Here is a 16800-nt window from a genome sequence, read left to right as displayed (position 1 = left end):
ATGAATAATATACCAATACTTTACAGTATCACACCCTTCATAGCGAGCAAACAATGTTTCTGATTATTACATGGCTTGGCTGAATTCCAATGTAGAATGCGGTCTGTTATTTCTTGATAACAGACCGCTGCGAAGTATAACAGACCGTTGCCATGAAAAACAGCGCGTTGCTATGGACGCGGAACGGACTATTTTCTTTGGCGGAAGCAATACAATCGTTTTTAAATCAATAAACTCCTTTTTAAATCAATAATTCGTGGCAAATTATTTATTTTGTGGGTAGCCATGTAATAAGCGGGATAATGTATAGAGAGGCGGTCGTTATAGCGAATAACAACCCTGACAGGCTGAACAGGACCCCGACACGAAGCGGAGGATAATGTAATCTAACGTTATACATTATCCCTTACGTAAATAACAGGGAGTGAGAAGCAGACGGAGCTCAACACACTGCCACTCCAGGCAGCTGCCTAAACGCTTGTCTCCTCTTCTGCTGCAGTTCTCCCCACTCTCAGAGTCAGAAGTTTACATGAAAACACTGTATATTTCCCTCCATTGTCAAAATCTAACACCCGAGAAAACACAGATCGTTAGCGCCTATTTTACCGTATTGTTATGCAAATTAGCTCGCACACGCTCTTACATTAAGTACAGGATTGTTCTCAGTATAATAATGCACATCTTAATGATTGAAAAATGACTTATTTTAAAACATAATTCAAAGACTGAATGTCTAGTTTGGCGGTTAGTTTACCCTGTGATTCTATAGTCTAGTCTGCATTTATTTTAAACAGACAAATAATCATCAATTATCTTGTACTTAGCCTACACTTTAAAAAAAAGGTATTGTGACAATAAAGGATATTTTAGCAACCATTTGAAGCCATATATTTCAGTTTCAGAGTCAGACCCTGCAGCAGCAGGCCCCTCATCATGGCTAGGTGAAAGCAGTGACAGTGAGGTGGATGTGAGTGTGACAGTGAGACAAGGTTAGCTTTTTAACACTTAGTAATTAGTAATTAAGTGTTAAGAGGAAATAAGCAAAATTAGTACATTGTTATTGTACACATTTAAACTTTAAAGTGTAATTACTAATTACAGTTTAAAGTTTACAGTTTAAAGTTTAAATGTGTACAATAACAATGTACCCATTTTGCTTATTTCCTCTTGTAGCAGAGGCAGAAATAGAAGATGAGGTTGATATTCATATAAGTGATCAGAGGGAAAGTGAAGAATGTGATGAAGGTAGTCAGGAGCAGGAGGACAGAGCTGAAGAGGAAAGAGAAGAGAATGAGAGACTTAGGGATACTGGAGAGGGATTGTCAGAGGACCCAGGATTATGGCCAACAACTCTTACTGATAAGCACAGGAAAACTATTGTTCAAATGCTAGCAAAAAACTGGACTTTAAAGACCTGATCAGCAAATTTGCGCATGCAAAGACCCGTCAATGGGCATTTAGTAAAAACTGACATTATTTAGTTTGTGTTTCAGACCAAAGTTTTTCTCATTTGGTATGGTCATTTTCAGAACTGCTTTACAGTATATTTGATTTAGTCCAGGTTTGGACCTGCTAGACCTTTTGTCATCTCAGTAAGTAGTACTTTCGACAATAAAACAAAAATATATTAATCAGAGTGTGGCCTATTTTGTTTACATTTTAAGTGTTTTTATGATAAAAATGCAATACCTTACCTATTGGTATCACTACGGTATTGGGGGCCCAGCAAGATGGTTTGTACCCAGGGCCCAAAATTTGGTGCTACGCCCCTGCCCACAGCCACCTACACATCCTGCAATCCAAAACCTTTTCTAGTGCTCAGAGTGTCTAAGGAGAAAGTGAACTGTTTATTTGCAGCACATTTTCATAATCAATTTGTCAGTGAGTTTTCTAAATGACTTGTCATTCTTGAGGAAGCATTATATAATTGAGATTTTGGTTCATGTTTACTACACTATATTTCTGTAGGGGGCGGTTTAGAAAAGACTCGTTCTTGTATTTAAAATGTTAGGACAGAGTGCAAAAAGGTCCCAATACAAATTTATAAAACAAACTGGCAGCATGCTAAAACTCTCAGAAAAAAAAGTGTTTTTAAACTAGCATGCTGCTATAAATGCTAAGGTCATTGCTCTGATTATTTGGAAATTCAAGAACTGAAAGAATCTACTTAGACATTGCGTTTTAGGTAAAATGTATTTTCTTAAATAAAAACGTGTATCATATGCATAAATGCATATGTAAATTCATATTAGACCTGCTTAAGCTAAAACTAACGTGTCTGTCCACACTCTTCCTGTCCCAGGTTTCTTTCTCAATCTGGTCACACACATGCCTTTAAGTATTTTTGAGAGCCGAACGCACTTGATATGTGAGGTTTATTGAAGAATCAAGTCGGAAGCCGTGCTTTTATTCATGCCTCCTCTGCAAGAATAAATAAACCGACACAGACAGACAAGGCAGTTCATATCTCCCTGACTGAGGAGAGGAGGAAACCGAGAAACCAAACCCAGTATTGAGGTGCAGCTTTATGTGACTTAGATTGAGATTTCTGTGCGTGCAGAGACATGAACACACAGACGACTAACACACTCAAAAAATAAATGTATAAATAAATACATAAATATATATGAAACATTCTTCCAAGGTCACCTATGGTGCATGTGTGTGTGAGAAATGTTTTGTCTGCAATTCACTTCCAATAAGCTAAGTTTGTGTGGCTAGACAGAGAGTGTTTTCAATGCTAGAGCACATATATAGTGACTGGCTGTTCCTATGTATCTTTGTCTGTGCTTGTGTGCAACAAAGGAAAACTATTTTCCCTAGTTTTTCCAATTCACTGATTTATTAAACAGTTTAAGCCCTTTTGGTGGAGAATTGCACCATGGAAATCGATTGCAGTGCAGCTTTTATTGCAGTGTTAGGGGCATTACCTAATTTGCATAATTTGTTTAGTGAATCAGGCATTGAAGAGCATGTGCAAAAAACCAACAGAAAATCAGTACTTTAATATATATGACATTTTAGTGTGTATTATCTATTGTATCTATACGTTTCAGCATTGATTTGTGTTAGTCAAAGTATCGTCTACAGTATTATTCCAAACCTTACATGGTTCTCTCTCTCTCTTTCTTTTTTTGTGCAGTTTGGCCTAATAAAACCCTTCTCAAAGAGTGGAGAACCTGTCAGCGAATTATGAATGATAAACAAGATGACCTCCTCCCTGATGCAGCAGACGATGAGAGGTCCTAGGTGGAATCGGGCCCTGTCCGACCCATTGTTCGTGCTGTCGCTGGCCCTGCAGCTTCTGGTGGTGGCTGGCCTGGTGCGAGCACAGACATGCCCCTCTGTCTGCTCTTGTAGCAACCAGTTCAGCAAGGTAATTTGTACACGACGTGGCCTTCGAGATGTACCCGATGGTATTTCCACCAACACAAGGTACCTGAACCTTCAGGAGAACCTCATCCAGGTGATCAAGGTTGACAGCTTCAAACATCTAAGGCACTTGGAGATCCTGCAGCTCAGCAAGAACCACATCCGCAACATTGAAATCGGTGCTTTCAATGGGCTGGCCAACCTCAACACTCTAGAACTCTTCGAAAATCGTCTAACCACAATCCCCAATGGGGCATTCGAGTACCTGTCCAAACTTAAAGAGCTTTGGTTGAGGAATAACCCTATTGAGAGTATACCCTCATATGCCTTCAACCGTGTACCATCTCTGCGAAGGCTGGACTTGGGTGAGCTGAAAAGGCTCTCGTATATCTCAGAAGGTGCCTTTGAAGGCCTCAGCAACCTGCGGTACCTGAACCTGGGCATGTGCAACTTGAAGGAGATCCCCAACCTCATTCCACTTGTTCGTTTGGATGAGTTGGAGATGTCAGGAAACCAGCTGTCTATAGTTAGGCCAGGGTCTTTCAAAGGCCTCGTCCACTTACAAAAACTGTGGATGATGCATGCGCAGATCCAGACGATTGAAAGAAATGCCTTCGATGATCTTCAGTCCCTTGTGGAGCTCAATTTGGCCCACAATAACCTTACCCTTCTGCCCCATGACCTCTTCACCCCACTACACCACTTGGAGAGGGTGCACTTGCATCACAACCCCTGGAACTGCAACTGTGACATCCTCTGGCTCAGTTGGTGGCTAAAGGAAATGGTACCGGCCAATACCAGTTGCTGTGCCCGCTGTGCATCACCTACCAGCCACAAAGGGCGCTACATTGGCGAACTCGACCAGAACTATTTCAATTGTTATGCACCAGTGATCGTGGAGCCACCAGCAGACCTGAACGTGACTGAGGGCATGGCAGCAGAACTCAAATGTAGAGCAAATTCTTTGACCTCAGTCAGCTGGATCACACCTAATGGGTCCATCATGACGCACGGGGCGTACAAGGTACGCATATCCGTGCTCAATGATGGGACTTTAAACTTTACCAATGTCACAATGCAGGACATGGGAACCTACACTTGTATGGTGAGCAACTCTGCAGGCAACACGACAGCCTCAGCTACACTCAACGTGTCCTCAACAGAGAACAGCGGCTTCAGTTACTTCACTACAGTTACCGTGGAGACCACAGAAGCGGCACATGTTGAGGGCCACCCTACGGTACAACCGAAGGGTGGCCCTACTTCTTCTTCTGGAATATGGGATACTTTACTACCTTCCTTCACCACCACCACCACAACAGCACGGACACCACTGTCCACCAAGGCTACCGACAAGACCTACACAATCCCTGTCACAGCCCTGATTGACGGCTCACTCAACACCTTGGATGAGGTCATGAAGACTACAAAGATCATCATAGGTTGCTTTGTGGCAATCACCCTGATGGCGGCTGTCATGCTGATCATATTTTATAAAATGCGCAAACAGCATCACCAGCAGAACCACCATGCACCGGCACGAACCATCGAGATTATCAACGTGGATGAGGATTGTGTAACGGGTGGACCTACAATGGAGGGCCACCTCACCCTTGCCCCACTGGAGCATGAGCACCTGAATCATTACAACGCCTACAAGACTGCGTACAGCCATGCCTCCACCATCAATTCTATACACAGCTCTGCCCACGAACCTTTACTAATTCGGGCTAGCTCAAAAGACAATGTACAAGAAACCCAGATCTGAACTGCTTTTCATAATGGGGATTAAACAAAGAAAAAAAAAAAGACTTCTAAAACTCTTAAGGAACAGTAAGTGACATATCGATTTTGAAGATTGTCAAAAACAAAGACACAGTAGCCCCATGCAAGACGTATGAGAAGGATGTGGACAGGTAGAAAAGGACATTGGGAGTTGAGTGTACGTCAACCGTTTCAAAAGTGTCTTTACATAACAGAAGTTATTTATTTAAGAAAAATAACTATTGTGGTTTAATCAAGAAAATATGTAATCTGCAATTATATTTTTTTCCAGCTATTATTTCTCCATGTTTTTAATGTTATTTTAAGGGTTGTTGGTTTACTAATATGCTTTTAAACTCTGTTTAAATCTGTAACTCTGTTTAAATCTGTTGCTCTGTATGTGAGGACCCAAGTCATTTTCAGATGAAACTTTCAATCTTTCTGAAATCTCAAGATTCCCATTCAATGGTGATACTTTTAAAATCTTAGGTTACAGATTGTCATATTAGAAAACTTCCACACAATAATTGTTTAAATTGACCATGTTAATTCAAAAACAATTAATTTCTTGACTCTCCTCCATTACTGGTATTAGGCAATATAACATTATTTAGTCCTTGCTGAAAATGAGGATTGTAAATCATATCAGGCCAGTTTGCTGGCCTCCCAGCCTGGTCAGGTCCATCTGTTGGCTGATTTTAGAGTGGTGTTGAGTACTTTAACCGAAACAGGCTGGAAGACGTGCTTAAAACATCAGTTTTTTTTAAGAGGGATTACAAATTAGATGCAGATGTATACCTGGCTTCTACACCCTAAAATTTAGAACAAGTAGCCCTGGAAACATGTCCCCATTTAAAACCAGGCCAAAAGTCAAGAACACTTGAATATTTGATGCATGCAGGGCAATTTCAAATAATTTCTTTGCTTGGACCAGAAGATTTATGGATAAAGCTAGCATTTTGGGATGGCCCACATGCTCTTAAATACATGTTCATTCTCATATAACATAACATTGTGTGTTCCTGTGGCATTTCATCCTTGATACCGTACTAAAGTTTCCCAATACTTATGATGCATTTGCAGATGCAGCACACTCATTCTATGCCATCCTATTCTATATGGGCAGGGGGCTGAAGATTGTAGTCCTTTATTTGAAGGCCGACAGAGTGGTTAATGTGTCAAAAGCATAGAGCTGGTACTGACGTAGCACCATTTCCATTTCAATCCATTTGTCTTGGTGCTCACCATGGATAGAGTTGATTGAATTCATTCTGGAATGGTCTAAAAGCTGGGCATTGAACCCTAAATAAGTGGGCAAAGTCGGTGCAGCTCAGATCTAAAGCTTCCAAAGATGCCACAGGTGTGTCTTTATAGATTGTGAACCGATTGTGTTTTTTCCCCTCTCACTATTTCTCTTTTTTTCTGAATTTCTTTCATATTCTATCTTCCATCATTCTGCACTGTCAATCTTTTTAGGCAGTTATGCAATTCTTATTAAACTTTTAAATCATATTCAGTCACTTTAGTTTATTTTCGTTACAGACAGAGGATGATACATCCATCTTCGGCTTTACACACGCAGTAGCCTTCGGCTGCAGGGGGAATGACTTGATATTATGAATTAATTTATGAAATCAGAATGGACTGAGATGGTCACTAAAGCAACTAATGACCTTGGACAGGGTGGGGGGTGCGGGCAGGGGGTAGACGACTGACATTGGCTTGACACTTTAAATCTATGAGTAGAGTGAGTCTGGTTGAAAGAGCCAAAGTAGACTCATTTAAAGTGCATCATTTTAAATATAAAGCAGTCTAGAGGTCTATAGGTAATATGAAATAAACCAATAAACCTGTGCCATTATATTCAGATTCGTTGCATTTTCTTTTGGCCATTCATAATTCATGCAAATCACACAGGGGACTGTCAAGGAGATTTTTCTCTTGCATTTTTGGTCTTAATACAGATGCCGACTGATACCATGTTGCATTTGGTTAACTTTTCTGGATCATATTTTGATCACACAGCAGATGCACTCTAATTTTTAAAGATCTGATGCAATTATGCTTGTCAGCTTTGCTTTTTCAGATCATTACAAAAAAGTTTTTGAGGGTACCTCCTGCCCACTAGAAGCAAAGGTCATCTGGTACATTCTCTAATCAAGATATCAAAATGTGCAAAAAAAAAGACTGTTCTTCATCTAAATATGCTGCTCTTTCAAATTTTAATTAATTTCCTTGTCTTACTGAATTTAGTTTGCATTATCACTGAAATTGATATCAACCTCAACATAAAGCGAAAAATGTTTTTATCATCAATGGAGTTTAGCACAAAAGTAAACCTAGTCATTGGTTTTTTTTTTTTTTTTTTTTTTTTTTTGCATTCTATTTATTTTAAGAAATTTAATCATTCTCTTACTGTCATTATTTTTGGAAAAGGTCTTTGTCGTTTTTTATAATATTATAATTTTTTTTCATAGTCTTTGTTATTTTTCAACTTATTGTGGTTTATTATATATTTTTTTCTGTATGTTTGTTCAATCCCATCATGCATCTGTGTTTTGGGTTTCAGTTTAGGAGTGGATGAGATGCTTTTCTCTCCTTTTCACGTAACTACTTTCTGTTCGTCTCTGAGAGGGAATGCTGTTCTAGTGGTAGATTTCTACAAAAATAAATTTCAAAAATAAACTAAAAAAAAAAAAAAAAAACCTTTTTAAATTAATTTTACATGTGCCAACCTGTTCTAAAAAAAAAAAAAAAAGACAAGACAGAGAGATAGAGAGCGAGAGCGAGAAAAGAAAACTGGATTGATTTTCATGTAAACATTATTTCATGACCTTTAAAAAAGATGGAGATCGATTATAGATATCAGAGTTTGTAGTTCATACACAAAATAAGGTTACAAATAAACATTGTCTTTTCTTTATTGTCTCATTAGTTTTCTTTCACTAAGGTTTATTGTGTCAAAACAAGAACGATAACTGCCAATGTTAATAACACTGTCTTGTATTTTATATTCCACATTTCAGCTTTGGAAAAACATATTTGTGTATGTTTTAGTGCTTCAAAACAACCACATCATGCTGTGCATGAATGGATGTTTTTCATTGATAGGCCGTATGTAGTGTGTGACTGGCTCCACCAGTTGTTTGTAGTTTTAGACAGTATTAGAAATGGGTGAATTGAGAAAAGACAGATGAAATGTTTCCTCCTTGCAGATCTAAAGCAGCTGGATGTAATGCAGTATGAATACATTTCACTGACTGCCTCATTGTGTTCATCGATGAGCACCGCGGTGCTGTTTTCCAGTGCTGTGCTCGGAGACAAACACCTAAGAGATGAAGCTCTACTCATTTTAGTCATGCCTGACTGTTTTAATGAATATAATTGCGATATTTAAGAGCAGAGAAGGAACATCTGTTTGGATCGACATCAAAAAGAGACTTATATTTTACTCATATTTATTTTAGCAGTGTTTTATTATAGTATTTATCAAACATTTATCACTAAAATAAAGTAGCATTTAATCACTTTTGTATTTAATCATTTAGCAGTTAATGTTTTTGTTATACATGAGTCAACAACATTAGCAATGTTGCAATAGCAAGTTTTGGGAATAAACTAGAAAAGCTTGGATGTAAGTTTAAATGCAGAGCAGAGACTTTTTAAGTGTGAAAGGACATTTTTGGATATGGCTTTGGGCCTGTATTTTGCAGCCCTTTTTTGAGGTCCGTGTTGTTTTTTTTCCTGCTTCACATTGCTCATGTCCTGCTGAACTGACTAATTATGGAGCTGAAGGCCAAAATGTCTGTTTCTACCATTAATAATGCTGCATTTTAGAAAAGTAAGCAAAATCACTGTTTAGATTGAATACCAATCTTTGTGTTTAATTCTTGAATATCCTTAAAGTTATGCTTTTGTGTTCCACAGAAGAAAGAAGGTCATACGCATTTGGAACGTCATGAGGGTGAGTACATTTATTTGCTTTAAGAGAGAGAGAGAGAGAGAGAGAGAGAGAGAGAGAGAGAGAGAGAGAGAGAGAGAGAGAGAAAAAAGATGTTTTGGGCAGTTTCTTACTAAATCATTATTCCCTTGTTGTTCAGCTCAAAGGTTTATTGACTCTCGCAAAGGACTGACACATTTTTGCATTCAAATCTTTGCATTTCATTAACAATGTCAAGCAGCAGATGAGAGCAAAGCCATGTTTGCGAAGACAACAGGCACATTCACTCAGAGCTGCACAATTCACTCGGCAGCAATTAACCGAGCGTTTTGGTTTTGATTACATTTTGCTGTGCGCCCTTTGTAGTGCTGCATACGTTGCATGTTATTGTTTTCTGAACACTTCCCTCGAGTTTTCTGTCTCTCTTGCTCGCTATTAGCCCTGTCTGTGAACCTCAGCTCTGCATCTCCCTATTGCGTCCTGAACACAGCTTTATGCTGAATAGCTGCATTGAAAAAAAGAAAGAAAAGGAAACCGGATGTCCCCCGATACCTCTCAAGGAAAATGTCTGTTTGTATTTGCTCAAAGTGGTTTAAAAATGCTCCAGGGAGTGAATAGCTTACAGTAGCACAAAAACAACAACCCTGGGTCTGTGGCTCACAGTTATGTTTGTGTGCCGATTAAAGAAGGACGCATATGTCCAGGCAAAAATGAGCAACATTTGGCCCCTATAGCCTATGACCACATCACCAGCATGCCCCTTGTCAGCCTGACAGAACTGCCCCAGATCTTTGGTGGCTGATCTGAAGGCTGGACAGGTCTGTGTTGCCCCCATTGCGAGTGGATTGGCCAGAGGGAGTACTGAGATTGTCCTTATTTATATTGCATTTAATAAACATTACTATTTTTAATGTTTTTGAGAGAAGTTTCTTCTGCTCATCAAGCCTGCATTTATTTGATCAAAAATACAGAAAAAAACAGTAATATTGTGAAATATTATTACAACTTAAAATAATAGTTTTCTATTTGAATATACTTAAAAAAAATGTATTCCTGTGATGCAAAGCTGAATTTTCAGCATCATTACTCCAGCCTTCAGTGTCACATGTAACATCAGGTCTATCACATGATCATTTAAAAATCATTCTAATATTCTGATTTATTATGAGTGTTGGAAACAGTTCTGCTGTTTAATATATTTGATGAATAAAAGGTTTAAAAGAACTGCATTTATTCAAAATACAAAAAAAAAAAAATCTAATAATATATATATTCTAATTATATATTTCTTTACTATCACTTTTTTATCAATTTAACACATCCTTGCTGAATAAAAGTATTGATTTTATTTTAAAAAAAAAGAAAGAAAAAAATTACTGACCAGTAGTGTATATTGTTATTACAAAATATTTATATTTTAAAAACATAGATTTTTTTTTTTTTTTTTTTACTTTTTATTCATCGAAGTATCCTAAAAAAGTATCACATGTTCTGAAAAAATATTAAGCAGCAGAACTGTTTCCAACTTTGATAATGAATCATCATATTAGAATGATTTCTAAAGGATCATGTGATAATGATCCTAAAAATTCAGCTTTGCATCACAGAAATAAATGATTTTAAATTTGAATTGAATTTAAAGTATAATACATTTAAAAACAATTATTTTAAATTGTAATAATATATCACAATATTATATTTTTTTCTGTATTTTTGATCAAATAAATGCAGGCTCGATGAGCAGAAGAATCTTCTTTCAAAAAAATTAACAATAGTAATGTTTCCAAACTTTTGGTCTGTATTGTATATATATTTTTTGAAGTTTAATATTTTTCCGTTTAAATATTAAATTAATAATATAAAGTAGGATATCACATAACATCAATTTATAAAATAAATTATATTAAATAACATTGTTATGTTAACATTAACATTTTAACATTGTTTAATACAGTATAATGTAATATAAATTAGATATAATTTAATTAAATATATGTATATACTACATATATACACATATATACTATTTGTGTGTGTGCATATACTGTGTGTGTGTGTGTGTGTGTGTGTGTGTGTGTGTGTGTGTGTGTATGTATATATATATATATATATATATATATATATATATATATATATATATATATATATATATATATATATTAGGGATGTCCAGATCCGATCACGTGATCGAAAATCGGGCCCGATCGCGTGGTTTCAGACTCGATCGGAATCGGACGTTACCTCCCGATCAGGACTCGGATATATATATATTCTCATTACTTTTTAACACATCTTTTGTTATGCGGTGGCACAGAGTTAGACCCTTTTGACTCCACACAGAAACAGCAACGTGTGCGGCATGACATCACTTTGTTTTCAAGAGCTGGTGTGAATAAATATAGATTCAAACTCAAAGAGACATGATAGTTTGCGCATGACCTGATATTTCATTCGGACCCAGGATACAGCGAGATGAACATCACAGAGCGCTAAACTCTCATGCAGTGTGTGTTTCATTCATATATATATACATACACACAGACACACACTAAATATGAACAATTAATGTATATGTAATCTAAATAAATGGAAGAAATTAAACAGTTTCATTCAGATGTAATATTTATTGTATAAAAATATGTTCTATATATATATATATATATATATATATATATATATATATATATGTGTGTGTGTGTGTGTGTGTGTGTGTGTGTGTGTGTGTAATATTTTATTTTATTTAATTGTAACATTTATCAATCAAAATATAAGATAAAATATAGATTAGATTCATAATTGTTTTAACATTATTATATTATATTTTATATATGCACAAACTTTTTTATGTACATTTGTCTTTTAAATATAAAATATAAATTAGATTTCATATATACATATTAAATATGTATGTGGCGTAAATTTAAAATACATTTGAATAATTATAAATGCTTCACATTACTTTATTATTATTATTATTATTATATGTTTGTATTTATTTCATTTATTATTATTTTTGCTGCCTTTTGCAAATGTAAAAAATAGCTATTTCCGGGCACAACAGTGAACAATATATAGGAACGCTTTAATTTAATTAACGCTTTTAAATGTTTTTAATATAATTAAAAACATTTAAATATGTGTTGTCGGTTGGTCCATTAGATAAACAACATAATCCTGTTTTCATATTTACATTAATGATTTGTGTAATAATTATATGAGCTTCCTCTCCCCTGGTCACAAACGTTAATCACTGCTCTCGGTTAACCAGATCTATTAATCAAGCGAGCAATTAACAGCAATGTGTTGCTCCCTAAGGTAAAACAAATGTCTCACACCACATTTATTTAACTTATATGCGTTTTGGTTTTTTCTTTATTGGTTATTGCAGGTTTTTTTTTTTTTTTCAATCTTCTGGACTTCCAATTAACTTCCAGACAAATATTTGTAGATGTTATTTGAAAGGTGTTTGCAGAATTTCTAGTAGGATTCCGTTCTCCCTTCATAAAGAGACAAGGTAATTAGTTTATTCCAGACTGAGCTTGAGATGTGAGAATAATTAGTTCCATCTAATCATGTGGAAAAGGGCTGGAATGGATCCATGGATCTGATCCATCAGCAAACATTCGACAGACAAACAGAGTGATGAACGAGGGATGAATGAATGTAATTGGCCGATTTAGAGCATCACCACGCCTCTGTAATTGACAGAACACACACTACAGAACAGAGAGTTTCACACACGCACACACACACACACACACACACACATGAAGGAACTTTTCAGGTTCTTCAAAATTATATAAAACTTTTCATTCACTCTAGTCTGGCGTCCACAAACTTAATAGTCGGAATGAAATCTGGTCCACACTGAAACTTTCAATTATGGCCAAGAACTGCCTACTTTGAAAAAACATGGAAAGAAGAAAGAACATAATAATAATAATAATATTTGGGATCATTTAATGCATTTTACCTGGAAGTAACACTGTATGTACTTATGAATGAATGAATAAATAAATAACACAAGTGCATCTAGAACAAGATATATCTTTCTATTAATTTCTTAATTTTTTAAAGTGTTATTGCCATCGTTTATCAAGTTTACAAAGATAATAAAATGGCTTTGTTACTCCGAGGCAATGAGCAATACAGGGTTAACTATGAACAATGTATCCACTGTTAGACAAACCTCTTTAATGACACACCAGCAGGACGTCTGCCTTTATGGCTCCTTTGAAGCTCTCCAGACAACTCAGTGTCAACTTATAAATCCAGTTAATAATACTTAGTAAGTAGGCGACTGGGAAATACAAAGCGGTTTTTAATAAATGTCCTTTTTATTAGGCAAAACCAGCGCTTTTGAGCATGTTTAATGACTTCTACAGTAAATAATCTATTGCCTCCATACACTGTGACAAATTCCCCAAAGCGTTCACTTTGAGGATGTCACATGGTCATAAATTTGTGGTTCCACTTCATATCCCACTTCAATGTATTCGCTACTTGTAATAATGGCAGTAACAGAAGCAATTTGTGAGCAGAGATGTGTGAATTTCTGGGAAAACTGTGCCAAGACATGAAAAGGGAAATGCAGGTTTTTACAAATTTATGGACACATCTGTGAAATATAACTCTGCTGTACACTGTAGTGAAACCAACATGCCATGTTTAAGCTGTGACTGTAAAAAGACAACATCCAGAATCACGTTCTGAAGGGATACTTGATTTTAGATTAACAATTTCCTGCAACACAGATGCACATTTGTTTAATCTGGTTTATGTGCTGCTCGATTCCATCCTGGAGATCAAGAGGAAATTCAAGGGCACAAGAGAGAGCTTCCACAAACCATCTGCGGCCATCTGCTCTCTGGTGAAACCTGACATAGCAATAGACCTCTAGTGGAGTGCAAATGTCAGTTACATTTGCCAGCGCGCCTATGATCTGAATATCAGCGAGTATATGTTGCAATTAAATTAGAAGAAGAACTTCTGTGCATGGCTCTGAGGAACGTCTCGCACTTTTTGTGACTTCTAGGGCCTGAAGACCAATGATCATAGAGACATGATGAGGGGAAAAAAGTATTTGTCAGTTTAATTTCACAAGACGGAATAATGAAATATTGGTAAAGAGGCTTTGTTTGAGCCCTAAAGACAGATATTCACAAAAGCTAGCAGCCATTTATATATCAGTAAAGCACTTTTTTTTTTACCATTATTTATTTATTTATTGCTATATATAAAACCTGTCACAATATATTTTAGGTAAAAATCTTCATATATATTTATATATAAAATATTTATCACTGCAATGTAAGTTATTGCAAAGTAAAAGCTAACTTTTATTTTACCTCTTTTCATTTTCATTTTTCTTATATGAAAATAATCTACATGTCTTATCATGATTGTTTGCTAAATACATTTTCTATTTTTTTCTAGTTAATGTCTCCATGGAAGAAAAGAAAACATAGATTTGGAATGAGTGATGTCAGAATACAGAGTTTTAGGTGAACTATCACTTTAAGCCTCCTTAGTCTCCTCTCAAGGTGAGTGTTTGAGTTTTCATTAGTGTGTGGTGTGTGCTGGGGCTTAATGTCGGGGGTCCCGCTGTTAGCGACACAAGAGCATTTAGTCATCGTAGACAGCGAGACAGCAGTGGTTGGGCACAAGGACCCTGTTGCTAGATTAATATCCCTTGCAAGATCGAGCTGCAGCGCTGGAGATGCCGGGAGAAGAGCTGACTCCACTGCATGTAACCTGTAGCTGGATTTAGGGCCATTTTATGGATATATCACAAAAGTTTCAGTTGCAATGAATTTTAAAAGACTGTACGTATAGATTTCTGCAGGCCCATGTGAGCCGCTTTCAGAAGATAACTGTTGCAATATGTTTTGCCTTATGTGTTTGGTGTAAATTGTGTGACAGCTTTAGCTTTGCACATGATTAGGATGTCAAGAGAGGCAACACTTCCCCTGATCCTTTTTACTGTACGACTGGAAAACTTGAATGAATGATGAATGAAAACCTCAGTTTTATATAATGCTTAAATTTTAAAGGAGTAGTTGAAAATTAGCCATACAAGATGCTTTTAGCATTACTTGCTCTCCAGTCAGTCTGTCCAAAAATAAAAAATAAATAAATAGATAAAAAAACAGATGTGTAGCAATAGCACAATCACAAAAACGGTTTTCTCTCTAAATCCATATTTGTCTCTTTTCTGTCTACTTCAACCTCCTTATAGCATTTGTTTTAATCCTCATGGGGGAGGAATTGTTTTAGGAACATTCAGTCCCGAGTTCATTGGAGATACAGTTCACAGTTTGTTTGTTTTTTTGGCATCAGTTTTTGATATGGTCATATTTTCATTTTCAGATAGGGTTTGTACTAGTCTCTGTCATACTGTACATTGAAATCGCTGTTACTCATTTCCACATATGAGAAGAGTTTTTACACTTAACCCACTTTGAAAAACATGCTCTTTTGGACTAGGTTCTTGCAGTAACATTGTCCTAAATGACTGATGCTGTAGACGTTGCCAAGAACACTCCTTTATCTGAGCTCATATTGGCCTTATGTTTCCCCTGCCAATCAGTCTGAAAATCTTTTGTTAGGAAAATTGCATTTCCCATAATTCAATTGCATTCAATTTCATCAAGTGTTTTTAAGGCCAAAGGTATACATCCAGTTCTTAAAAATCAATTATGTAAGTGGAAAGGTTAAAGCTTAAGAGTAAATGGTAAAAACACAAAAAAGCCACCACATGATGATTTATCAAAAAGGCCACTTGAATGGAATAAAGGATTTGTATTTCAAAACATTGATGACTGCCAACAAACAAAATAATCAATCTTTTGGCCATAAAGAAATAAACTGAGTTGTCAATTATCAAAGGATGGTAACTTGTGAATAATTTAAGCCTTATTCTCACACAAAGATATTGTGGGACTTTAAAATAATTGACTTAAAATATACGCATTAATCACTTTTAACACAAAGCGATACCAACTAACTGAAGAATGACGTTTAAGAACCAACAAACACTAACCGAAAGGACTGGGGCTTTTAAACACAGGATCATGAGGGACTAAGAATACACACCTGGAATCAAATCGATAATCAACATGAGGACGAAAACTGTGTCACAAATTTATATATAACTGTATCATATATAACTACTTTGCTATCATGCTATCATAGGTAAATACTTGGTTTTCAAGTGTTTAAGTTGGAAACTTCCTGCCATTGACCTCTAAGGTCTTCCTGTTACTTCGCTTCATGTTAATTAAACTTAATCGATATCAGCAGAGGGAAAAACAGGAAGCGTGCCATTATATTAAACACCATCAGCGAGATTGATCGAGATTAATCATCTCTGGCTGCATCTGTTTCAGATAACGCCACATGTATTGATCTGTGTCTGGTGTCCACTGAGAAGCAGTGCAAAATTAATCAGAATCAAAATCATTGCAAAACAAGCTTGATTGGTGGCTAATGATAAATGGTGAACTCTTTGAAAGCATCATGAACAATCAAAAAAATATATAAATATCACCACCTAGCCTCAGCAGCTGATGAGATCGCTGAGCAATTAAATTCAATCAATAACTCCATTGGGCAAACAGGAAGTGAGCAATTCTTTGAACATAAATCACTGGACATCTGAAGAAAGGGATCATGACTCATGACATAATTATTTCAAGCTCCATTTGACCTCGTTCAACACCACG

General features: G+C 36.2%; 1 protein-coding gene across 2 annotated transcripts in view; it reads left to right on the top strand.

Moving 5' to 3' along the window:
• The window catches only part of LOC132133230 (leucine-rich repeat-containing protein 4C-like), a 138101-nt gene extending 132244 nt beyond the window's left edge, over positions 1-5857 (top strand). For both annotated transcript variants that reach the window (XM_059546017.1, XM_059546016.1), the window contains exon 3: positions 3143-5857. In XM_059546017.1, the coding sequence (XP_059402000.1) occupies positions 3197-5140 (1944 nt within the window). In that variant the 5' untranslated portion in view covers positions 3143-3196 and the 3' untranslated portion in view covers positions 5141-5857. The remainder of the gene's footprint in view (positions 1-3142) is intronic.
• The last annotated feature ends 10943 nt before the right edge of the window (positions 5858-16800 follow it).

This window comes from Carassius carassius, chromosome 50 (genome assembly GCF_963082965.1).
Source record: "Carassius carassius chromosome 50, fCarCar2.1, whole genome shotgun sequence".
Taxonomy (NCBI): domain Eukaryota; kingdom Metazoa; phylum Chordata; class Actinopteri; order Cypriniformes; family Cyprinidae; genus Carassius; species Carassius carassius.
This window is presented reverse-complemented; position numbering and strand designations above follow the sequence as displayed.